The 26,197-nt window shown below is 49.4% G+C and overlaps 1 protein-coding gene across 1 annotated transcript; it reads right to left on the minus strand.

Annotated features, from left to right (window-relative positions):
- Positions 1-19,270: 19,270 nt before the first annotated feature.
- LOC119273216 lies at positions 19,271-20,636 on the minus strand. Its single transcript, XM_037554463.1, has 2 exons — positions 20,021-20,636; positions 19,271-19,926 (listed from the first exon to the last, which is right to left on the minus strand). The coding sequence occupies exons 1-2, from the start codon at positions 20,620-20,622 to the stop codon at positions 19,818-19,820; spliced, it is 711 nt and encodes a 236-aa protein (XP_037410360.1). The 5' UTR covers positions 20,623-20,636; the 3' UTR covers positions 19,271-19,817.
- Positions 20,637-26,197: the final 5,561 nt, after the last annotated feature.

Here is a 26,197-nt window from a genome sequence, read left to right on the forward strand (position 1 = left end):
AGTCATGGCTGGACTTCTGACATCCCACTCCTTCATCACCTGATTAACCACCAAATCTGAGTCGCCATAGACCATGAGGCGACGGACGCCGAGTGAGATGGCCATGCGCAACCCATAATAAAGTGCTTCATATTCTGCCTCATTATTGGAGGAATCAAAATGGATTTGAAGAACATATCTGAGTTTATATCCTCTGGGGGAGACCAACACCACTCCGGCACCGGAACCACTCAGCATCTTGGAGCCGTCGAAAAACATAGTCCAATGCTCCGAGTGAATCTGAGTCGGCAGCTGCCGTTCAATCCACTCGGCGACGAAATCTGCAATTGCTTGGGACTTGATAGCTTTTTTTGCCTCAAACTTGATATCAAGGGGAAGGAGTTCAATCGCCCATTTTGCCACTCGACCAGTTGCATCCCTGTTATGCAGGATCTTTGATAATGGAGCCTTGCTGACGACTGTAATGGAATGATCAGAGAAGTAGTGAGCAACTTTCTTGGTGGTCATATAAATCCCATATACAAGCTTCTGATAGTGAGGATATCTTTGCTTCGATGGGGTCAAGACTTCAGAAATATAATATACTGGGCGCTGAACTTTGAAGGTTTTCCCTTCTTCTTCCCGCTCGACCGTAAGTACCGTACTGCCGACTTGTCCTGTGGCTGCAATGTAAAGCAGCAAAGGCTCTTTGCTGATTGGGGCAGCAAGCACCGGCTGGGTGGAGAGCAGAGCTTTGAGCTCTGCAGACTCTGCATCAGCTTCGAGAGTCCACTCGAACTTGTCGGACTTCTTCATCAATCGGTAAAGAGGTAATGCCTTTTCACCGAGATGAGATATGAATCGACTTAGGGCGGCCAAACAACCAGTAAGCTTCTGGACGTCGTGCACTCGCACAGGGCTTTTCATTCAGAGTATAGTGCCAACTTTTTCTGGATTGGCGTCGATTCCCCGTTCGGAAACGAGAAAGCCGAGTAACTTTCCGCCAGGGACTCCGAATGTACACTTTGATGGATTAAGCTTGATATCATACCTCCTGGGGTTGGAAAAGGTTTCAGCAAGGTCAGTCAGCAGGTCGGAACCCTTCCATGACTTGACCATAATATCATCCATGTATGCTTCCACGTTCCGACTGATTTGAGTGAGTAAACACTTCTGAATCATCCTCACGAATGTGGCTCCGGCATTCTTGAGGCCGAACGGCATGGTAAGATAACAGAAGCACCCGAATGGAGTGATGGAAGCTGTCTTGATCTCGTCAAGTCCATACAGACGAATCTGATGGTACCCGGAATAGGCGTCTAAGAAAGATAGTCGCTCACATCCCGCAGTCGAGTTGACTATCTAGTCGATGCGGGGGAGAGGAAAATGATCTTTCGGGCAGGCCCGATTGATATGTTTAAAGTCAATGCACATGCGAAGTGACCTGTCCTTCTTGGGGACCATGACAACATTGGCGAGCCACTCGGAGTGGTAGATTTCTCGGATGAACTCCGCTGCTAAGAGCCGAGCCACCTCTTCGCCAATAGCTTTTCTCTTTTGGACGGCGGACCATCGAAGATGTTCCTTGACAGGTTTTACTTTTGAGTCGACTCTCAGGCGATGCTCAGCCAGCTCCCTGGGAACACCTGGCATGTTAGAAGGCTTCCAGGCGAAGATGTCCCAGTTCTCACGGAGGAACTGGATGAACGCTTCTTCCTATTTGGAGTCAAGTGTTGTCGAGATATGAGTTGGGGTGGCGCTGGGGTCGGTCGGGTGGATGTGAGCTGTCTTCGTGTCGCCAGTCGACTGGAAAGCTGACTCTGTAGCGGGCTTCTTGGCTCGCAATAGATCACTCGGGTTTGCAGTCTTCTGGTATTCCTGCAACTCCACCACTGCCACCATCCATCAGGACTTTGGTCAGTCAAGTGCCTTCAACAACTGGGTCGACCACCAAAGCTTGCCTCCCAGGGGTGGCGATGTGCGTTGGGTGGTCGGATTGGTCGAATGTTATGGCAGTCTAAGACCATTTCAGGTAACTAGGTGTCGCCGGAGCGACCATATTCACCTCTCGATTAATAACTTTCAGTCGACTTTTGCTCTCAACATCAGCAAAAATCATCAGGGTGGAATTGACTTGAGGATATCCGTCACCACTGTCCTCTTTGTCCTCGACCTTGTCTGACTCCTTTTCCTTTCCCTTGGGCTGCTTGCCCTGGAACTGCTGGATCAAGAGTCGACACTGCTGAGTGGTATGTTTCGGGTAAATAAAATTACCCTCTTCATCTTTCTTCGTGTGGACGAGACACGGTAAGTCCAACACATCATTTCCCTCCTGGTCTTTAACCTTTTTGGGGTTCCAAGGCCCTTTAGGTTTCCCTTTAGACTTTCCTTGGGCCAAAGCTAAGGCTTCCCCGGGAGCCGCTGGCTCGGCTTTCCGCTTTTGTTTCCGACTGGAATTGCCTCTGGTTTCTTGGGCGACTGACTTGAGCTTGCCACTCCTGAGTCGATCCTCATCTTCGCCGTTAGCGTACTTGGTGGCAATCTCCATCATCCGATTCAGGGTCATATCTCCGGTTCGACCGAATTTCAAATTCAGTTCTCTGTATTTGACGCCTTCCTTGAAGGCACAAACTGCTTGGTGGTCAGGCACATTCTCCACCGAGTGATGTAACATGATCCATCTCTGGATGTAATCCCTCAAAGTTTCATTCGGCTTTTGCACACAAGACCGCAGTTCCGTCAGTCCTGCTGGTCGCTTGCATGTGCCTTCAAATGTGGTGACGAACACTCGGGAGAGATCTTCCCAAGTGTAAATGCTGCTAGGCGCTAGCTGGTTTAGCCACGCTCTGGCCGAGCCCTCCAACATGAGAGGCAGGTGCTTCATGGCCACTTCATCATTGCCGCTGCCAATCTGGACGGCCACTCGGTAGTCCTCAAGCCAAGTATCAGGCTTGGACTCGCCAGTGAATTTACTGACTCCAGTCGCCAACCTGAAATTGGGAGGAATCACAGCAGCCCTGATGGCTCTACTAAAGCACTCTGGCCCCGAAATATGTACTCTGCTGCTGGCAGGCGCATCTCTGTCGTGGCCTTCTCGGTGAGCCCTGTTCCTGTCGACCAGACCTTGGACGAGGATGGATCTCGCGTCAAAGCCTGGCCCTCTAGGGTCAACTGGAATCCTTAGCCCACCACTATGAGGGCGCCTGTCATCCTGCTGGCGGGGCACATACGACCCGCTCCTCGGGGGAGGCGTGGGCACTCGACGTCGACCATCACGATCGACTCGGTGATCATACTGCTCATGGTTCCCATACTGGTCATGCCGGTCTCCACGTCCCTCACGCCTCGGGGGCGATCTCGGGCTGTGAGCCGACTGGACTGTGTCCGCAGCAACGGATCTGCTATGAATTCTGTTCCGCGACTGAGAAACAGCGGAATTCTGATCTCCTGCTGCCCGGAGTAACGCTCTGATCTGCAGCAAGCCTCTGCTAGCCTCTGACTGGGAAGGCTGAATCGACTCCGCTATACGGGCCGCAGCTGCTAAATTCTGAATCGGAGTCCGATATATCTGCGGGGGCGGGAAGAGCTGGCGTCGACTGGATTCGGGAACCCGTTGTCGCGCCCGCTCGTCGAGTGCTCGCTGGAGGTTCTCCAGTCGAGTGCGCTCGGCCAAGTTTGCCAGGCGCGCGTCCTCCAAGGCGCGAGCCTCGGGGGTTTCTCCAACGATAGGAGTGTGCAGCGCATCCACATTTCGGCGGTGAAGTTCTTCTCTCTGCAGCGACGTGAGAGGCTCGGGAAGATACTCCTCATGGGGACGCAACGGGTTGCCTCCGTCGGTGCGGGTAAAACCGGGGGGACTGGGCGGTCCGTCGACCATCAGAACCTCTGCCACCGGATCGCTGCTGTCGCACTCGGATGCAGTCTCTTCGGAGCCAGTCGACAGGTCGAACAGGCCGTAGAGGGATTCGTCGGGCTCGATCAACGCGACTTGAGGGATGGCCGACTGACGAGCCACCGCGTGTCTCACCCACCGCTGAAGTCTCGACCGACCGGAGCACTTGCGCCGGCGGGAAACGGGGAGGGAGGACAACATAGGAGCCGACCGGTAGGGGGTCGACTGTTGCCGCAGGAGAACACCGCGGACGCACGCACTAAAGTGCGTTGCCCCGCGGACAGGGAGTGCGTCCACGTCGAGCGGAGCCTCCTGAAGCCAGGCGGAGTCGTCGGCGATGAACGTGAGCGCGCCGAGATGGATCTCGCGGCCCTCCACCAAAACTCTGTCGAAAACCATGATGATTCGGGTCGGAAAAGATCGCAACTCCTCCAACAAAACGCTAAAACACCTGCCCCACGGTGGGCGCCAACTATCGTGGTTCTAAGTCTGACAGTAATGTACGGGGGTAAGTATGGAGAGGCGAGATCTTAGCTATGGAGAAGTTGTAAGGACGTAAGGTTTACGAGTTCAGGCCCTTCTCAGAAGAAGTAAAAACCCTACGTCTCAGAGCCCGGAGGCGGTCGACTGGATTATGTAAGTATGAGTTACAGAGGTCCGAACCCTTGTCTCGGAGGAGGGGGTGGCTTATATAGAGTGCGCCAGGACCCCGGCCAGCCCATGTTCCGAAGGGTTCAATGTACATTAAGGCAGGGCGTTACTGGTAACGCTAGTAATAAAGTACTATGATGACCATAAAAGCTATTTAATGACCGACCGTTAGCGTGCGGGGTGACTTTAGGTCTCCTGGCCATCGAGTGGTTGGATCTTGGTTGAGTGATCACTTCTTGGCTGAGTGACTTCGAGTCTGTCGAGTGGAACACCTTCAAGTCGATTGAAAGGTGATTTCTTCTAGAGATGTCCTTGGGTAGGGCAGTTAGGACAGGTCCATGACCCTACCCTAGGTACATAGCTTCATCAGGGGGCACCGCACACGGCTAAGAAAACGATCACGTGGATCAACTTGTGTGTCTAGGGGTGCCCCCTGCCTCCGTATATAAAGGAGCCAAGGGGGGGTGCGGCCGGCCCTAGTAGGAGGCGCGCAGGAGGAGTCCTACTCCTACCGGGAGTAGGACTCCCCTCCCTTTCCTTGTCCAAGTAGGAGAGGGGGAAGGAAGGGAGAGAGGAGAGGAAGGAAAGGGGGGGCGCCGCCCCTCCCTTCTTGTCCAATTCGGACTAGGGGGAGAGGGGGCGCGCGGCCTGCCTTGGCAGCCCCTCCTCTTCTCCATTTTAGGCCCATGAGGCCCATTAACCCCCCCGGGGGGTTCCGGTAACCCCCCCGGTACCCTCCGAAACTTCCCCGGAACACTTCCGGTGTCCGAATATAGCCATCCAATATATCAATCTTTATGTCTCCACCATTTCGAGACTCCTCGTTATGTCCGCGATCATATCCGGGACTCCGAACCAACTTCGGTACATCAAAACTCATAAACTCATAATATAACTATCATCGAAACCTTAAGCGTGCGGACCCTACGGGTTCGAGAACAATGGAGACATGACCGAGACATGTCTCCGGTCAATAACCAATAGCGGAACCGGATGCTCATATTGGCTCCCACATATTCTACGAAGATCTTTATCGGTCAGACCGCATAAAAACATACAATGTTCCCTTTGTCGTCGATATGTTACTTGCCCGAGATTCGATCGTCGGTATATCAATACCTAGTTCAATCTCATTACCGGCAAGTCTCTTTACTCGTTCCGTAATACATCATCTCGCAACTAACTCATTTAGTTGCATTGCTTGCAAGGCTTAGGTGATGTGCATTACCGAGAGGGCCTAGAGATACCTCTCCGACAATCGAAGTGACACATCCTAATCTCGAAATACGCCAACCCAACATGTACCTTTGGAGACACCTGTAGAGCTCCTTTATAATCACCCAGTTACGTTGTGACGTTTGGTAGCACACAAAGTGTTCCTCCGGTAAACGGGAGTTGCATAATCTCATAGTCATAGGAACATGTATAAGTCATGAAGAAAGCAATAGCAACATACTAAACGATCGAGTGCTAATCTAACGGAATGGGTCAAGTCAATCACATCATTCTCCTAATGATGTGATCCCGTTAATCAAATAACAACTCTTTGTCTATGGTTAGGAAACATAACCATCTTTGATTAACGAGCTAGTCAAGTAGAGGCATACTAGTGACACTCTGTTTGTCTATGTATTCACACATGTATTGTGTTTCCGGTTAATACAATTCTAGCATGAATAATAAACATTTATCATGAAATAAGGAAATAAATAATAACTTTATTATTGCCTCTAGGGCATATTTCCTTTAGTCTCCCACTTGCACTAGAGTCAATAATCTAGATTACACAGTAATGATTCTAACACCCATGGAGCTTTGGTGCTGATCATGTTTTGCTCGTGGAAGAGGCTTAGTCAATGGGTCTGCAACATTTAGATCCGTATGTATCTTGCAAATCTCTATGTCTCCCACCTGGACTAGATCCCGGATGGAATTGAAGTGTCTCTTGATGTGCTTGGTTCTCTTGTGAAATCTGGATTCTTTTGCCAAGGCAATTGCACCAGTATTGTCACAAAAGATTTTCATTGGACCCGATGCACTAGGTATGACACCTAGATCGGATATGAACTCCTTCATCCAGACTCCTTGGTTTGCTGCTTCCGAAGCAGCTATGTACTCCGCTTCACATGTAGATCCCGCCACAACACTTTGTTTAGAACTGCACCAACTGACAGCTCCACCATTTAATGTAAATACATATCCGGTTTGTGATTTAGAATCGTCCGGATCAGTGTCAAAGCTTGTATCAACGTAACCATCTACGATGAGCTCTTTTTCACCTCCATATATGAGAAACATATCCTTAGTCCTTTTCAGGTATTTCAGGATGTTCTTGACCGCTGTCCAGTGATCCACTCCTGGATTACTTTGGTACCTCCCTGCTAGACTTATAGCAACACACACATCAGGTCTAGTACACAACATTGCATACATGATAGAGCCTATGGCTGAAGCATAGGGAACATCTTTCGTTTTCTCTCTATCTTCTGCATTGGTCGGGCATTGAGTCTTACTCAATTTCACACCTTGTAACACATGCAAGAATCCTTTCTTTGCTTGATCCATTTTGAACTTTTTCAAAATTTTGTCAAGGTATGTGCTTTGTGAAAGTCCAATTAAGCGTCTTGATCTATCTCTATAGATCTTAATGCCTAATATGTAAGCAGCTTCACCGAGGTCTTTCATTGAAAAACTCTTATTCAAGTATCCCTTTATGCTATCCAGAAATTCTATATCATTTCCGATTAGTAATATGTCATCTACATATAATATCAGAAATGCTACAGAGCTCCCACTCACTTTCTTGTAAATACAGGCTTCTCCAAAAGTCTGTACAAAACCAAATGCTTTGATCACACTATCAAAGCGTTTATTCCAACTCCGAGAGGCTTGCACCAATCCATAAATGGATCGCTGGAGCTTGCACACTTTGTTAGCTCCCTTTGGATCGACAAAACCTTCCGGCTGCATCATATACAACTCTTCTTCCAAAAATCCATTCAGGAATGCAGTTTTGACATCCATCTACCAAATTTCATAATCATAAAATGCGGCAATTGCTAACATGATTCGGACAGATTTAAGCATCGCTATGGGTGAGAAGGTCTCATAGTAGTCAATCCCTTGAACTTGTCAAAAAACCTTTTGCGACAAGTCGAGCTTTGTAGACAGTAACATTACCGTCAGCGTCAGTCTTCTTCTTGAAGATCCATTTATTCTCAATTGCTTGCCGATCATTGGGCAAGTCAACCAAAGTCCATACTTTGTTTTTCATACATGGATCCCATCTCAGATTTCATGGCTTCGAGCCATTTTGCAGAATCTGGGCTCACCATCGCTTCTTCATAGTTCGTAGGTTCATCATGATCTAGTAGCATGACTTCCAGAATAGGATTACCGTACCACTCTGGTGCGGATCTTACTCTGGTTGATCTACGAGGTTCAGTAGTAACTTGTTCTGAAGTTTCATGATCATTATCATTAGCTTCCTCACTAATTGGTGTAGGTGTTACAGAAACCTGTTTTTGCGATGTACTACTTTCCAATAAGGGAGCAGGTACAGTTACCTCATCAAGTTCTACTTTCCTCCCACTCACTTCTTTCGAGAGAGACTCCTTCTCCAGGAAGGATCCATTCTTAGCGACAAATGTCTTGCCTTTGGATCTGTGATAGAAGGTGTACCCAACAGTCTCTTTTGGGTATCCTATGAAGGCACATTTCTCCGATTTGGGTTCGAGCTTATCAGGTTGAAGTTTCTTCACATAAGCATCGCAGCCCCAAACTTTTAGAAACGACAACTTTGGTTTCATGCCAAACCACAGTTCATAAGGCGTCGTCTCAACGGATTTTGATGGTGCCCTATTTAACGTGAATGCGGCTGTCTCTAGAGCATAACCCCAAAACAATAGCGGTAAATCTGTAAGAGACATCATAGATCGCACCAAATCAAGTAAAGTACGATTATGACGTTCGGACACACCATTACGCTGTGGTGTTCCAGGTGGCGTGAGTTGCGAAACTATTGCACATTGTTTCAAATGTAGACCAAACTTGTAACTCAAATATTCTCCTCCACGATCAGATCGTAGAAACTTTATTTTCTTGTTACGATGATTTTCAACTTCACTCTAAAATTCTTTGAACTTTTCAAATGTTTCAGACTTATGTTTCATTAAGTAGATATACCCATATCTTCTTAAATCATCTGCGAAGGTGAGAAAATAACAATATCCGCCACGAGCTTCAACATTCATTGGACCACATACATCTGTATGTATGATTTCCAACAAATCTGTTGCTCTCTCCGTAGTACCGGAGAACGGTGTTTTAGTCATCTTGCCCATGAGGCACGGTTCGCAAGTACCAAGTGATGCATAATCAAGTGGTTCCAAAAGTCCATCAGTATGGAGTTTCTTCATGCATTTTACACCGATATGACCCAAACGGCAGTGCCACAAATAAGTTGCACTATCATTATCAACTCTGCATCTTTTGGCTTCAACATTATGAATATGTGTATCACTACTATCGAGATTCATCAAAAATAGACCATTCTTCAAGGGTGCATGACCATAAAAGATATTACTCATATAAATAGAACAACCATTATTCTCTGATTTAAATGAATAACCGTCTCGCATCAAACAAGATCCAGATATAATGTTCATGCTCAACGCTGGTACCAAATAACAATTATTTAGGTCTAATACTAATCCCGATGGTAGATGTAGAGGTAGCATGCCGACCGCGATCACATCGATTTTGGAATCATTTCCCATGCGCATCGTCACCTCGTCCTTCGCCAGTGTTTGCTTAATCCGTAGTCCCTGTTTCGAGTTGCAAATATTAGCAACAGAACCAGTATCAAATACCCAGGTGCTACTGCGAGCTCTAGTAAGGTACACATCAATAACATGTATATCACATATACCTTTGTTCACCTTGCCATCCTTCTTATCCGCCAAATACTTCGGGCAGTTCCGCTTCCAGTGACCAGTCTGCTTGCAGTAGAAGCACTCAGTTTCAGGCTTAGGTCCAGATTTGGGTTTCTTCTCTTGAGAAACAACTTGCTTGCTGTTCTTTTTGAAGTTCCCCTTCTTCTTCCCTTTGCCCTTTTTCTTGAAACCAGTGGTCTTGTTGACCATCCACACTTGATGCTCCTTTTTGATTTCTACCTCCGCAACTTTTAGCATTGCGAAGAGCTCGGGAATAGTCTTATTCATCCCTTGCATATTATAGTTCATCACGAAGCTCTTGTAGCTAGGTGGCAGTGATTGGAGAATTCTGTCAATGACGCAATCATCTGGAAGATTAACTCCCAATTGAATTATTATACCCAGACATTTTGAGTATATGCTCACTGACAGAATTGTTCTCCTCCATCTTGCAGCTATAGAACTTATTGGAGACTTCATATCTCTCAATCCGGGCATTTGCTTGAAATATTAACTTCAACTCCTGGAATATCTCATATGCTCCATGACGTTCAAAACGTCGTTGAAGTCCCGATTCTAAGCCGTAAAGCATGGCACACTGAACTATCGAGTAGTCATCAGCTTTGCTCTGCCAGACGTTCATAACATCTGGTGTTACTCCAGCAGCAGGCCTGGCACCCAGCGGTGCTTCCAGGACATAATTCTTCTATGCAGCAATGAGGATAATCCTCAAGTTACGGACCCAGTCCGTGTAATTGCTACCATCATATTTCAACTTTGCTTTCTCAAGGAACGCATTAAAATTCAACGGAACAACAGCACGGGCCATCTATCTACAATCAAACATAAACAAGCAAGATACTATCAGGTACTAAGTTCATGATAAATTTAAGTTCAATTAATCATATTACTTAAGAACTCCCACTTAGAAAGACATCCCTCTAATCTTCTAAGTGATTACATGATCCAAGTTAACTAAACCATAACCGATCATCATGTGAAATGGAGTAGTTTTCAATGGTGAACATCGCTATGTTGATCATATCTACTATATGATTCACGCTCGACCTTTCAGTCTCAGTGTTCCGAGGCCATATCTGCATATGCTAGGCTCGTCAAGTTTAACCTGAGTATTCTGCGTGTGCAAAACTGGCTTGCACCCATTGTAGATGGACGTAGAGCTTATCACACCATATCATCACGTGGTGTCTGGGCACGACGAACTTTGGCAACGGTGCATACTCAGGGAGAACACTTTTATCTTTAAATTTAGTGAGAGATCATCTTATAATGCTACCATCAATCAAAGCAAGATAAGATGCATAAAAGATAAACATCACATGAAATCAATATAAGTGATATGATATGGCCATCATCTTCTTGTACTTGTGATCTCCATCTCCGAAGTACCGTCATGATCACCATCGTCACCGGCGCGACACCTTGATCACCATCGTAGCATCGTTGTCGTCTCGCCAATCTTATGCTTCCACGACTATCGCTACCGCTTAGTGATAAAGTAAAGCATTACAACGTAGTTGCATTGCATACAATAAAGCGACAACCATATGGCTCCTGCCAGTTGCCGATAACTCGGTTACAAAACATGATCATCTCATACAATAGAATTTAGTATCATGTCTTGACCATATCACGTCACAACATGCCCTGCAAAAACAAGTTAGACGTCCTCTACTTTGTTGTTGCAAGTTTTACGTGGCTGCTACGGGCTTAAGCTAGAACCAATCTTACCTACACATCAAAACCACAATGATAGTTTGTCAAGTTGATGTTGTTTTAACCTTCGCAAGGACCGTGCGTAGCCACACTCGGTTCAACTAAAGTTGGAGAAACTGACACCCGCTAGCCACCTTTGTGCAAAGCACGTCAGGAGAACCGGTCTCGCGTAAGCGTATGAGTAATGTTGGTCCGGGCCGCTTCGTCCAACAGTACCGCCGAACCAAAGTATGACATGCTGGTAAGTAGTATGACTTATATCGCCCACAACTCACTTGTGTTCTACTCATGCATATAACATCAACACATAAGACCTAGGCTCGGATGCCACTGTTGGGGAACGTAGTAATTTCAAAAAAATTCCTACGCACACGCAAGATCATGGTGATGCATAGCAACGAGGGGAGAGTGTGATCTACGTACCCTTGTAGACCAACAGCGGAAGCGTTATATCAACGTGGTTGATGTAGTCGTACGTCTTCACGATCCGACCGATCCAAGCACCGAAACTACGCACCTCCGAGTTTCAGCACACGTTCAGCTCGATGACGATCCCCGGACTCCGTCCAGCAAAGTGTCGGGGAAGAGTCGCGTCAGCATGACGGCGTGGTGACGATCTTGATGTTCTACCGTCGCAGGGCTTCGCCTAAGCACCGCTACAATATTATCGAGGATTATGGTGGAAGGGGGCACCGCACACGGCTAAGAAAATGATCACGTGGATCAACTTGTGTGTCTAGGGGTGCCCCCTGCCTCCGTATATAAAGGAGCCAAGGGGGGGTGCGGCCGACCCTAGTAGGAGGCGCGCAGGAGGAGTCCTACTCCTACCGGGAGTAGGACTCCCCTCCCTTTCCTTGTCCAAGTAGGAGAGGGGGAAGGAAGGGAGAGAGGAGAGGAAGGAAAGGGGGGGCGCCGCCCCTCCCTCCTTGTCCAATTCGGACTAGGGGGAGAGGGGGCACGCGGCCTGCCCTGACAGCCCCTCCTCTTCTCCACTTTAGGCCCATGAGGCCCATTAACCCCCCCGGGGGTTCCGGTAACCCCCTGGTACTCCGATTTTATCCGAAACTTCCCCAGAACACTTCCAGTGTCTGAATATAGCCGTCCAATATATCAATCTTTATGTCTTGACCATTTCGAGACTCCTCGTTATGTCCGCGATCATATCCGAGACTCCGAACCAACTTCGGTACATCAAAACTCATAAACTCATAATATAACTGTCATCGAAACCTTAAGCATGCGGACCCTACGGGTTCGAGAACAATGTAGACATGACCGAGACATGTCTCCGGTCAATAACCAATAGCGGAACCTGGATGCTCATATTGGCTCCCACATATTCTACGAAGATCTTTATCGGTCAGGCCGCATAACAACATACGTTGTTCCCTTTGTCATCGGTATGTTACTTGCCCGAGATTCGATCGTCGGTATATCAATACCTAGTTCAATCTCGTTACCGGCAAGTCTCTTTACTCGTTTCATAATACATCATCTCGCAACTAACTCATTTAGTTGCATTGCTTGCAAGGCTTAGGTGATGTGCATTACCGAGAGGGCCCAGAGATACCTCTCCGACAATCGGAGTGACAAATCCTAATCTCAAAATACGCCAACCCAACATGTACCTTTGGAGACACCTGTAGAGATCCTTTATAATCACCCAGTTATGTTGTGACGTTTGGTAGCACACAAAGTGTTCCTCCGGTAAACGGGAGTTGCATAATCTCGTAGTCATAGGAACACGTATAAGTCATGAAGAAAGCAATAGCAACATACTAAACGATCGAGTGCTAAGCTAATGGAATGGGTCAAGTCAATCACATCATTCTCCTAATGATGTGATCCCGTTAATCAAATAACAACTCTGTGTCTATGGTTAGGAAACATAACCATCTTTGATTAACGAGCTAGTCAAGTAGAGGCATACTAGTGACACTATGTTTGTCTATGTATTCACACATGTATTATGTTTCCGGTTAATACAATTCTAGCATGAATAATAAACATTTATCATGAAATAAAGAAATAAATAATAACTTTATTATTGCCTCTAGGGCATATTTCCTTCAATGCAAGTTCTTTTCCATAAGCATGTATGACTATATTCGGAATACATGCCTACCCTACATTACATTGACGAATTGGAGCTAGTTCTGTGTCAACCTATGTTATGACTGTTACATGATGAACCGCATCCGACATAATTATCCATCATTGATCCGATGCCTACGAGCTTTCCATATACTGGTTTACGCTTATTTACTTTCCCGTTGCTATTGTTACAATCACTACAAAATACCAAAAACATTACTTTGCTTTCATTACTCTTTTGTTACCGTTACCATCACTATCATATTACTTTGCTACTAATCACTTCGCTGCAGATACTAAGTTTTCAGGTGTGGTTGAATTGACAACTCAGCTGCTAATACTTGAGAATATTCTTTGGCTCCCCTTGTGTCGAATCAATAAATTTGGGTTGAATACTCTACCCTCGAAAGCTGTTGCGATCCCCTATACTTGTGGGTTATCAACACCCTCTCTTTAGGCAGTCTTAGTGACTTCGTCGGGGCTGCAAGGCACAGTGGTGGAACTAGAGGGTGGATAGGGTGGGCCACGACCCACCCTGGGATTTTCCAATAGCTTTATGTCATATAAAAAAATTAAAATTTTTGGAAAAACATTTTTTATGAGCAGTTCTACTATTGACCACCCTGGCTCATTGGGCTAGATCTGGTACTACTAAGGCGCTATGTAATGTCCCAAGGTTAGAATGATGTCCTCCGCGCCCTATCCTCGCTGTGCGCCTAATGCCGGTGGAGGATGAGTGGAGGTCTGTTTCCAGAGGATCTGCTTGGATCTGCTGACGTTGGTCCCTAGCGGGCCTGTCTAGATTCGGCCAGCACTCGTGATCTTTGGTGTGTTTGCATGTACGGCTCTTCCAATCTACTTTTCACACTATCAACTGTAGTTGTTGTTCTAATCCGCTAGCACAACGACTTTTCACTGTCAACTACAACAAGATCCGTCCCACTTCGACGAGGAAGGGTGATGATGACGGCACACAATCGACTTGTTCCAGTGCTTATAGTTGTCGCTAGATGGTCCACGGTCGTAATCTCTTTTACTTCTTGGAATTCTACTGTTGTTGCATATTATTAATACATGAACAAACTTTTGCGCAGAAAAGTAGATATTTGAAATAACTATGGTTTAGAGCATCTCCAGCAGCCGCGCCATATAAGCTCCGCGCTGGAAAATTTGTGTTTTTTGCGCGCGCGCAACCGCTCCGGGAGCTCCAGCGGAGGCGCAAAAACCACGCGCGCGGCATAAGTAGTTTAGCGCGGGGGCCAAAATGGTAACGCGCGCCCGCTTCCGCGCGCTGCACACTCGAGCGCCCACGCCGCACCCTCTCCGCCGCGCCGCTTTCACTCCGCCCATGCTGCCACCGGCGAATTCACCCGATGGATGGACGCGCGGACATCCTTCTCACCCCTTCCTACACCCGCGACCCCTCCGCCATCGCTGCCGCAAACCCTAGCGCGTGAGCTTTGGCTTCGCCTCCGCCGGTGCTCCTCCAAGCACCAGTATCGCGTGCGGCCTTTTCATGCTGCCACAGACGACCTCAGCGGCGGGTGGCGTCACGCCGGCGCCTTCCGTGAAGCCACGTACCCACCCTCTCAAAGCTCCCAAATATGGCGCGGGCGAAGACGGGCAAGGTCTCCACGAAGAAGAACAAGGCAGCGGACGAATCCTCTAGGCGGCTGAAGAAGAAGCTTGCAGGGCGTGCGACGGACGCGTCGGCGAGGTCACTTGTTGAGCCGCCGGCTGACACGCACAAGGTGTTCGATGAAATGCTCACAAGGTAAAATTTTGCCCACTTTTTTGTTGTTGTTATTGTTTCTGAATGCATGCATATGGATAGCTTATTTGCTTTGTTGTATATACTTTGTAGTTACAATGATGAGGCATATATGCCAACTATGGGTGTTGGCTCCAACAATTCTCATTGGTCTCAAACCAATGAGATGCATTTCGATGATCATGCGTTTGAGGTGGACGAGGATGGTGAGGGCATCATTGATACATCGAAAGGAAGAGGGGGCAAATACACCATGGACGAAGACATCTTGCTATGCAATACTTGGTTGCAAGTGTCGAGGGATCCCACCGTTGGAGGGGATCAAAGTAGAGATGCATATTGGCTCCAGATGAAGGATCACTTTGATCTACACAACAAAAGTGGAATTGATCGTGCCGGAAGATGTATTCGCTCCAGGTGGTCGACATGGCAATCAACCGAGATTGTCAAAGGTGGGCGGCCGTACTTAAGGCGGTTGTCAAGTTGAACCCAAGTGGCACTGATGATAGAGATAGGGTAAGTGCCATTTCTTTCATGATTCTTCAATGTTCATCATGCTCCTTCTTGGTGTTTCAAGTGCTAACTTGTTCTTTTGTTTGTAGCTCACTATTGCACAAAACTTATTCCAAGGAGTGGAGAAGCAGACCAAGAAAGGGAAGATCAAGAAAGAGAGACCATCCACCTTGCATCATTGCTATGAAGAATTGAAGGATGATGAGAAATGAAAGCCCCGTGATGGTGTCGATGATGCGGAGAGCAACAAACGCAAGCGAACTATTGATTTGGATGATGATGAGGAGGAGGCATCAAGTGATGACGGCAAGAGAAGCCCTACACCAAACTCAGTTTTGTACTCCAAGTCAAAAAGACCAAATGGATGCAAGAAAGACAGAAAAGAAAAGAAGAATAGGAAAGAAGATGACGAGCTAAAAAGTGCTATGGAAGCTATTGTGAATGCAAGAAAGGAAGCGAACGAAGTGAGGAAGATGGCAAGGAACCAAGATGCCGCGGCCGAGGAGAGGAGGTTGGCGGCCGAGGAGAGGAGTGTGGTGGCCGAGGAGAGGAAGGTGGCATTGGAGGAGAAGAAATTGTCCATGGAGGAGCGAACTAGATTGTTGGAATGAAAGAAGTACTTGTTGTTCATGGACACGTCTACCCTCGATGAGAAGCAAAAGGAGTACATCAATCTTGCCCGTGAAGAAATCTTGGTCCAAAAAAGAGCCATGGTTGGCATGTGCGGCATGGGTGTCATGGGCGGCATCGGTGGCTTCGGCGCTACCATGGGCGGCATGGGAGGCATGGGTGGCTTCGGAGCTACCATGGGGGCCATGGGAGGCATGGGTGGCTTCGGAGCTACCATGGGAAGCATGAGTTTGCGTCTCTCATGGGAGGCATGGGAGCACCTCCGGGTGACATGGGTGGAATGTCTTCCGGTGTGCCTCATCACACACCTTTGCATGATGCCGTTGAAGATCTTGCCAACACCTTCCGAGCTCCACATGATGATGCGGCATGCGACAATGAAGAGGAGGAGGAAGACTCGTCTTCGGATGAGGATGATGAATCGGAGGAAGATGAGGATAAGGCATGATTGTTGATGTGCCATTTGTTTGTGTGAACTTTTATGTCATGAATTTGGTTCGGATTTTGAACTTGGTTGGTGATGATGTGGGCATGATTTTGAACTTTGTTCCATGAACTTGTTTGGTGTTTTTAAACTATGCTATGTCTTGTGTTGATGTTTGAAATATCATCATATTGTCTCCAAAATGCAATATATGGCAAGCGCCGGCTGCTCGCGCACGCTGCAGTTTAGCGCGTCTGTTGGAGCGGCTCGGACGCGCTATATTTTGCAGCGGCCGCTGAAGGCAGCGCACCGCGGCACGCAAAAGCTGACGATTTTGACGCTGTAAACTGTTTTTTAGCGCGCCGGTTGAAGATGCTCTTATAATCATATTAACCAAACAAGCTCCATCAAAAGATATTCTAAGGAACTGAATCCTCCATAATTCCTATAGAATTTCAGCACATGGACCCTGGATTGTTCATTATATAGTTGTGGTCAGGCATTGGTTTTTTGGCTCCTCAAATCCTCGGATAATCAGCAAACCTCTAAGTCATAGGATTACTGTATCTTTCCATCTGATAGCTGGATAATTTCGGCACTGCTCACGAAAGAAGCAAAAATTCTTCCGAAACGTTTGAGTAAGTGCAAATCAATCGCCATGTATGGATAATGGATGACATTCCATGGGCCTTGAATTTCTATACGGTTTTCCATTCAAGGATGAAGATTCAATTCGTGGAACAAACAGCCGATGTAGAAGAAAAATTAAGATTCATCGATTCTACAAAATTTTCTATGGAAATCATGTGAATGCTCACCGTATCCGCTAATATTTGTGGTAATATTATGCCGAACAGTTTGTCTAAAGGATGCTATGCCGAACTGTTAAAAAAAAGGCTTGTCCCGTGCGATGGCCGGAACATCACCGCCATCGGGCGAGGGGCGCTTGTCAAGTCTGTGCTCACCTCTCAGGTGCTCTACCACATCATTGCCCTCAACCCTCCCGCAAGCACACTCCTTAGTATTAACAAGATTGAGCGGGTTTTCTTGTGGGCGGGCACGGACAAAACTACTGGGGCAAAATGCAAGGTCAACTGGAATTCTGTTTGCTGCCCCGCGGATCTTGGTGGACTGGGAATACTTGACCTCACTAAATTCGCAAGGGTGTTGAGGCTTAGATGGCTTTGGTTTGAATGGATGGATCCGTCCAAGATGTGGGTGGGGATGGCAAACCCTTGCGATGAGCTAGATCGTGACCTCTTCTATGCATCCTCACGCATCACCATCGGCAATGGTGCACGGGCGCCTTTTTGGGACTCTTCTTGGGTAAATGGAGAAAAGCTGTCCGACATCGCCGCCCCCCCCCCCTCATTTTCGAGGCTTCCAAGCAGAAGAGGTGGAAGTCAGGGATGCCATGCACGAAGGAAATTGGCTAACAAAAATCAAGCTCCCTGACAACTGGACTATGGAGCACATTCGTCAAATTGTAACCCTTTGGGCTCGCGTTAGGGCCATACCGATGGTGGCGGACATGGAGGACAACATTATTTGGAAGCACACGACCGACGGGACATACTCCGCCACCTCCGCGTACCACGCCCAACTTCTTGGGTTGGTGTACTCGCCTATGGGCGCCGCGGTCTGAAAAGCTTGCCCCCCCCCTCCCCTAAGATGAAATTCTTCGCCTGGTTGGCCATCCAAAACCGGGTCTGGACGGCGGATCGGTTGGAAAAAAGAGGGTGCCCTAACTGTGGGCTATGTCCACTTTGCAAGCAGACAACGGAAACGGTCAGATACATCTTCTACAAGTGTCGTTTCTCCATTAGGCTGTGGGGAATGATCAAGGGCTGGCTCAATCTTGACTTCATCGACTTCTCAACCTGGGGGACTCAACCTTCTATCAAGGACTGGTGGATCAAGATGTCGGGCGACAGCATGCCGAATCGAAAAGCGATTACCTCCCTCATCATGCTAACATGCTGGACCATTTGGTGCGAAAGGAATGCTAGGATCTTCCGACACAAGTCAACCCTTCCGTGCATCCTGTTGTCGAACATCCAAGTTGAGGCAAGGATTTGGGTCACCGCGGGTGGAAAACATTTGGGCCTCATCATGTCGGGAGAGTAGTGCCCTTGTAATTCTTGCTTAGCTTTTCCGTGTAAAAGCAACTCTAAACTTCTCTCTTAATTAATGGATTCGGCAAATCTTTTGCCTCCGTTACGGAAAAAAAACTCTACTGAATGACAGCACACGCGCCCAAACTTCGTTAACAGTAGAGTATTTGTTCGTCACGACTTTCTTGTACCAACAATATAGAGAGGATGTTTGGTTAAGAAGTCCTAAGACTTTTTCTAGTTCTAGAGACTAATCAAAAGAGACTTAGAGTCTTTTTTTATTCTCTATAAAAAAAGTTCCTCCCGTTTGATTTCTAAGGATTTTTGAGGAACTTTTTCTACTCTCTGGGACTTTTTAGTCCCTGAATCAAACATCCCCAGAGTAACATGCATGCTTGACAGCTCGCTTCTATTTCTTCTTCACAAATTGCAGGCCACGCATATAATGCCACTGCCATCGCAAGCTGTGCAAATGGCTCCACCCAACAGGTATTATATTTTGTTTGAAGATATGGAACAGATTGACAGATATATATTATAAACATAGCTTAATTATTGGATGAAAACAGCCTGACCGAAGCAAAGGTTATCCCGACCGGCAGGTAATTACACATCAAGGAAATGGAATTAAGCTCAGCAGCATCAGCCAAGCAGTACAGCAGATAACAAGCTCGCTTTATAGGTGCTAGATACATTCATTTGAGGACAAACTTGGGATAAGCTTTTTCGGGCGAAGGAGTAGTGATTAGTACAAGAAAGGTTAATTAAGTAGTAGCAGCAGGCGATTGTCGATAGAGCAGAACAAAGAACTTCAGTAGAGCAGTAGTAGTTATTATTATTGATTGACGCCTGAGGTGACCCGGCCGGATCCATTCAAATCTGTCGTCTCCTTCCTCAACTTGTTGCCGGCAATGGCATGCAGCGTCTATCTATCCCTGGAATGATCAGCCTGCCATTTCACACGGCCGAGGATGTCACCGACCAGCCGCCATCCCGGCTCTGCTACGCACAGTACAGTGCGGTGCAGTATTGTACAGTAGACCGCCACCGCCGCGCCACTCGAGATCAACGGCTAGGGTCAGCAGGCCGGCACCAACGCCGGAGAGCTGGCCGCCGCCGTGCTCGCTCCTTCCTCGTCCTCGTCCTCGGCGTCCCACAGGAAGCTCGCGTACGATCCCAGCACATAGCTGCAAGTAAACACTACTAGTAAGCAAGTGATTCGATCGACCACACAGTCAAGAAATAAAAATGGTCGCGAACGATATGGGGGCGCGCGCATACCAGTCGTCGGGCGCGGCCTGGACGGCGCGCTCGAAGTATCCGGCGGCGCGGTCCTTGTCCTGGTTGGCCTCCCAGAGGACGCGGCCGTAGAGGCTGAGCAGGTCAGCGTCGCCGGGGCAGGCGAGCAGGGCGCGGCCGTAGTACTCCTCGGCGCCCGCCAGATCGCGCTCCACCTCGTGCAGGTACTTGCCGTAGTTGCGCAGCAGCAGCGGGTTGTCCGGCTCCAGCCTCAGCACCCTGCGGTAGTGCTCCCCCATGCCGGCGCTCTGGCCGTTGCCGCCGGCGCCTCCGCTGCCCCCGCCGCGGCCGGAGCTGTTGTTGCCCTTGCCGGCGCCCGCGCCGTCGAAGCAGTCCTCCATCGGCGCGTCCTCATCGTTGCGCGTCCGTGGGCGGGGCGAGCGGAGGAGGACGGAGCCGGCGGAGGCTGGCGCCGCGGCGGGGACGGACCCGAGGAGGTCGGCGTCCGACCTGGCGCGGCGGAGCGGGAGGACGCGCGGCGCCGGGGAGAGGGTGGGCATGTGCGGGGACTTGGCGGCGCGGGAGGAGCGGCGGGGGCGGGGGACGAGGGAGAGGGAGCGCGTGAGGGACGAGGTGGCTTCCATGGCGCGGTGCCTGGCTGGCTGGCTGGACTCGCGGGCTGGTGGCTCCGTTTTTATAGCGAGGTCGCGGTAGAAGACTCAAGACGGGGAGAGGGTGGGCCGGTGGCGCGCGCGTGGGCAGGCGTGCGACGGCGAGATTGACGGCGTCACTCAATGGAGTACGCGCGCGAAGGAAGAGAGTGGCACGTGAAGGTGGGAGGACACGTGTAGGGGACGGCGGCGCGCGCGGATGCGCGGGCGCGTGTGCGCGCTCGTGTGGGGGCAACCCGCGGCGGACGCTGCTGGTTTCACGGTGGCGCAATGCATGCCGTGCCGTGCCTTGGATCTGCCGGGCCGATGGTTTCGGTTTCACGGCCACACTCACGCACACGGCGCGATGTCCCCGTCTCAGATTACTATTATGAGAGGAAACGAAGATCGACGACCCAGAATGACTGCGATTGCGGCGCGCATGTGTCCGTCTGTTTCCGACCCGGCTGCACGATGAGAAATGACCCATGCATATGGATGGCACGAGAGTCCAAGATAACAGCTGGCCGGCCATGCAACAGTAGTCATGTGAAATACTAGCAGCGGATCGAGGGTTGGGATACGGGATCGAGCTAGTTTATGCAGGCGCCCTTCTTTTTAGCGGAATGCCCATGCTCTATTCGTTTTTGTATTTGCTGATTTTATTGTTTCTATATACTGCATCTTGTATATTGACTATAGCTTAAAAATGCTAAAAAACCGACATCGGTTTTGTAAGCATGACAAAAAAAACGTTTTTTACGCAAATTACCTATCTTGAGCACGGCAATTCCTACAACAAGCATGGTAAATCCTGACAAAAAGACTGAACATGCCAGGATTTGACATGCTTGCCGAAACAAATTCCCGGGCTCACGACACGTAATTTGCCATGTTTAAAAATTGAGAGATTTGTAGTGAAGTCCTTATACTTTGGGCTACTAATTAGAGGCCAGCCGCCGCCTCCAAAAATCTAGGATTCTTTGCCTCCCGCCGGCACCGTCGCTGGTCCGTCCCGTCTCCGGTGATTTTAGAACCATGGAGGTAGAGTGGATCTCGGCCCTTACCGGTGGGAGGGTTCTGTTTTTAGAAAAAAAATTCGAGTTTTGTTAGGGTTTGTGCCCTACTCAGGAAGGCGAGATGGCAACGGCTCTCTGAAGATGGAATAAAGGTCTCCCCGCCTAGCCCCGTTTTCGGTGATGCATCTAGCATCATCTGTGGGCATATGGAGGTGTGTCTTCAGCAGATCTGTGTTTGGTGAATTTGCTTGGATCTGTTCGTCGTTCGTCTTTGTTCGTGTGTCTTCAGGTTGGATCCTTTTGATCTACACTCTTCATCTGCGGTGGTTGCTGTTCTAGTGTGTTGGTTCTATGAGCCTTAGCACGACGACTTTCCGACTTTCTACTATAACAGGTTTGCTCGGCTCCGACGAGGGAGGGCGCGATGACAGAAGCGCACATTCGGCTCGCTTCAGTGCGTGTAGTCGTCGCTAGGTGGTCTATAAATCTAGATGCATTTTTTTTATTTTTTCTAGTGCTTTCTTACAGCAAATAGACAATATTTCTCATATAATAGTCATAACATTTACAGGTAAATGAGAAATAAAATCAGGGATAACAGCATCCTAAGAACCAGGAGATCTAGTAGTAAAGGAGTGTCTTGCTAACTCGTCTGTCGTGGATCTAAGACTGACAGTAGAATGAGGTAGGTATAAGGAGGCAAGATCCTAGCTACGAAGTAGTTGTACACACGAGTTTTACGAGTTCGGGCCCTTCTTGGAGGAAGGAACAGCCCTACGTCTCGGTGCCCTGAGGCGGTCGACTGGATTATATATGTGTGTGTGAATTTACAAAAGATGCGAACCGTTGTCCCAGAGGAGGGGGTGGCTTATATAGAGTGCGCCAGGACCCCAACCCTCCTCCATTACACAAGGTTCAATGTTCATAAAGGAGGAGCGTTACTGGTAACGTCTGAAGTAAAGTGTTATAAATGTCCATAAAGCTATGGTTTAAACCCCGACCGTTGCGGAGTGAAGGGCTTCTCATCTTCTGGTGGTCGAGTGTCTTCAAGGTGGTCGAGTGAACACATCTTCATGGTTGAGTGGATGATGGTTTCTCTTCGACTGCTTCTGATTCTTTGTAGAGATATCCTTGGGGAGGGTATGTTGGACAGATCCATGACCCTACCCTAGGTACATAGCTTCATCATTAGCCCCCGAATGGATCAGGGTTTGAGTGAGGAAGGAGTTGGGAACACTTCCGACTCATTCTTTGTGCTATGAGCATATCCTGTTCTGGAACAATGAACTGAGGAGACGACGTCGACTCCTTTTTCAGTCGCCTTGGTCCATTCTTGGTTTTTGTCGAGTAAAGTTTCATGGTAAAACTCCGCATGATAATGTAGAGGACGTTTTCAGTCTGGCAAGTTGCTCTGCTCTCCGCGGATTTCGCGGGATTCGAATTTTGGGGAAGCGCGCCGGACGGGCAAAACTGTGGTAATCGGGACGGATTAGGCAAGTCTCCTCGATCTCCACGCCACCTTTTTCGCCACGTACTGCGCGCACGACTGTTGCGGGATTTGTTTAGATCGCCTGGGTCCACCAGTCAGTCACTCGGGGAATGGCCTTATAAAAGGTACCGGACCAGGCCTCTATCCCGTGTGCTCCCATTCTCTTCTCTTCTTCCTCCGACCTCTCTGCCACGCTCATATCTGCTCTCTCGCCGGACCCTCGCTCGAACTCGATCCGTCACCATGGGAAAAGAGAAGACGGTGGTGCTGGAGCGCACGAAGAAGGCGACCGCGAAGGCGAAGGGCAAGCGGACCAGCCGGGGCGGATCCTCGTCGAGATCCGGCCTGCCGCCGGGCTGGATCCAGGGCGACTGGATCCGCTCGACGATCACCCAGGATGACCTCGACGACCTGGTGGAGGGGGGACTGATCCCCCACAAGTCGGCACGGCTCCCGAGGAACAAGACCGAGCCACAGCCAAGAGAGGGTGAGTGCGTTCTCCTCGCCACCCACGTAGATCGCGGATTCTCATTGCCTCCCCATCCTTTCTTCCGGGGCCTTTTGAACTTCTTTGGGGCTCAGCTCCACCATTTCACTCCAAACACCATAGTCTATCTGGCCGCTTTCGTTTCAATGTGTGAAAATTTCTTGGGCTGTCGACCGCACTGGGGTCTTTTCAAACACATCTTGACCTGCCGCTCCCAGTCGGTCAAAAAGGCCAATCCGAGTGATGAGAGGAGGCAAGTGATCCCGATGTGCGGGGGCCTGGGGATCCAGATGAGGAGCAAGAGCACCTTCCCAGCAATGATCCTTCCCGACTCGGTCCGGGGCTGGCAGTCGACTTGGTTTTATTGCAAGGACCAGCCGACCCCGGGTCAGTCGACTGGGCTTCCTCCCTTTTCTTTGGCTCGAGTGGAGAAGTCTGCCCCTCTGAAGGTGGTTCTAGAAGAGAAGGCGCAGGTCAAGGTGCTGGTCGAGCGGGTCGTCCAACTCGTCCGCGACGGGGTGACCGGGATGGACATGCTGGAGGTCTTTCTTGGTCGACACATCCAACTGCTTCAGGCACGCGATCATCCGATGTGGATGTACTCTGGGCTCGAGGATTCCACTCGGATCCACCCGGAGGATGTCAGCGAGGACACCTTGGAGAAGTGGCTGATGGGGATCACCAGCAACAAAGACAACCCTCGGGGGTCTAGGAGGGTGATTCCATTCGACCACTCGCGTCAGCCAGAGCAGGTACGATTCTGTTTTATCAAGTATCTTTCCGATTCACTGTGTGACATCATGTTGATGGTTGACTGAATCTCTTTTGATCGTTGTCTTTTCAGGCCCTCATCAACATGTACTCAATGCCCAATGGAGTGCAGGAGCAAGACGTCGAGGAAGGAGCGAGCGGGGGCGAGAGCGGCGAAGGGTACTCGGATGCCGAGGAGGACAAGGAGAGCGACGAATCGACTGATGACGAAGAGGTCGACTCACCTCCTCATAGGGAGAGGAGATCCAAACACGCTCACGACCCGGCGAGCGCTCCGAGCCTGGTGGCCGTGCCGATTGGGCAGTCTTTGAAGCGTCCCAGGACGTCTTCCCCAACACCGACTGAGAAGGCTCCGAAGCAACCCAAAGTTGTGCCGCCTCCAGCGCCGAAAGCACCGAAAGCCACCTCCTCCAAGCTTCCAAAGGCTTTGCCCAGGATCAAAGTGACCGTCCCTACTATCTTCGGGTAATCATCTGACTTGTTCTTTTCGTCGACTCGAATAACAGAACGTAACCGACTGGATGCGGGTCTTTGCAGTGCTGCTATGTCAGGAACCTCTTCTCTCCAGTACCGAGACGAGGAGATGGAAGAAGCGGTTACCTCTAACCCAGGTAGAAACTCTTATGATCTTGTTCTTGATTCCTTGGTCGATTGCATTCTAGTGGTTCACTTGGGGTCGAATGATCTGTCTTGCAGCTCCACCCAACGTCATCGATCTTCCAGATGACAATGAAGATGTGGCTCTTAAGCCCAGGAAGAGCAAGAAGGTAGCAGCTGGTAAGATGTCTCGGCAAGGGCCAACAACAACACCGCCCGTCCGTCAACTTGAAGACGCGGGCAGGGCCTCTGTAACCTTCGATGCACCCTTGTCGAGTGAGCACCCCACACCGTCGACTGCACCGGTGATTCCTTCAGTCGTCCAACTCCACGCCACGGAGCTCCAAGCTGCCACACCTGGGTCGTCTGCTCTCTTTTTCACCAGCTACCCCGTCCCGGACAACTAGTCGGAAGCGGCTGCGGAAGCCATCCGACAGGCTGACGTGATGATGGAGCGGGTGAAGATGGTGCATGAGAATAGCCAGGCTGCCTACAACGCCAGTGCTGCTCTTCGGGCCAACGTCCAAGTAAGTAGACTTTCCGACTGCTCTTGTTCTATGAGGATATGCTACCCGAAATTTTTTCTTCTACACAATCTCATGTTGTTTGCGTCGAATCAGAGCACCCACTGGGTGTTTTGTTGTCTTTGGTAGTTGCGCTCCTCCACTCGGTCTGGGCGAGTGGGATCTGAACCGGTGGGGGCACGCCAAGTGCACCCACTGGGTGTAGTCCCTGAGACCACGGTCGACTGCTGGCAGTCGACTGGGGTCTGAGTTCTACCTTCCTTTCTTTTCCTTTTCTTCCACTCGACTCAGGCGGACCGGTCGAGTAGGATCTGAACCGGTGGGGGCACGCCAAGTGCACCCACTAGGTGTAGTCCCCGAGACCGCGGTCGACTGCTGGCAGTCGACTGTGGTCTGAACAACTCTTTTTTTGGACCGGGTGGACCTGTCGAGTTGGGTCTTAATCAGCGGGGGCACGCCAAGTGCACCCGCTGGGTGTAGCCCCCGAGACCGCAGTCGACTGTGTGCAGTCGGCTGGGGTCTAAGCGAACTTCTTTAGGTTTTATTCACTCGGAAGTAAACAACCTTTGATCTTATCAACTGACCCGTCTTTTGCCTTCTGCAGAAGTCTTGAACTCTTATTTCCAAGTTTGCTGAACTTGAGGAGAAGCAAAGGCAACTCAACCTCGACTTGGAATTGGCC

This window comes from Triticum dicoccoides, chromosome 1A, assembly GCF_002162155.2.
Source record: "Triticum dicoccoides isolate Atlit2015 ecotype Zavitan chromosome 1A, WEW_v2.0, whole genome shotgun sequence".
Taxonomy (NCBI): domain Eukaryota; kingdom Viridiplantae; phylum Streptophyta; class Magnoliopsida; order Poales; family Poaceae; genus Triticum; species Triticum dicoccoides.

Excerpts from the sequence above, each read along its gene's own strand:
- LOC119273216 (XM_037554463.1), bottom strand. The coding sequence starts at position 20,622 with ATGGAAGCCACCTCGTCCCTCACGCGCTCCCTCTCCCTCGTCCCCCGC. Across the intron at positions 19,927-20,020 it reads CAGGCCGCGCCCGACGACTG|CTATGTGCTGGGATCGTACG; the intron begins GTATGCGCGCGC and ends GTTTACTTGCAG.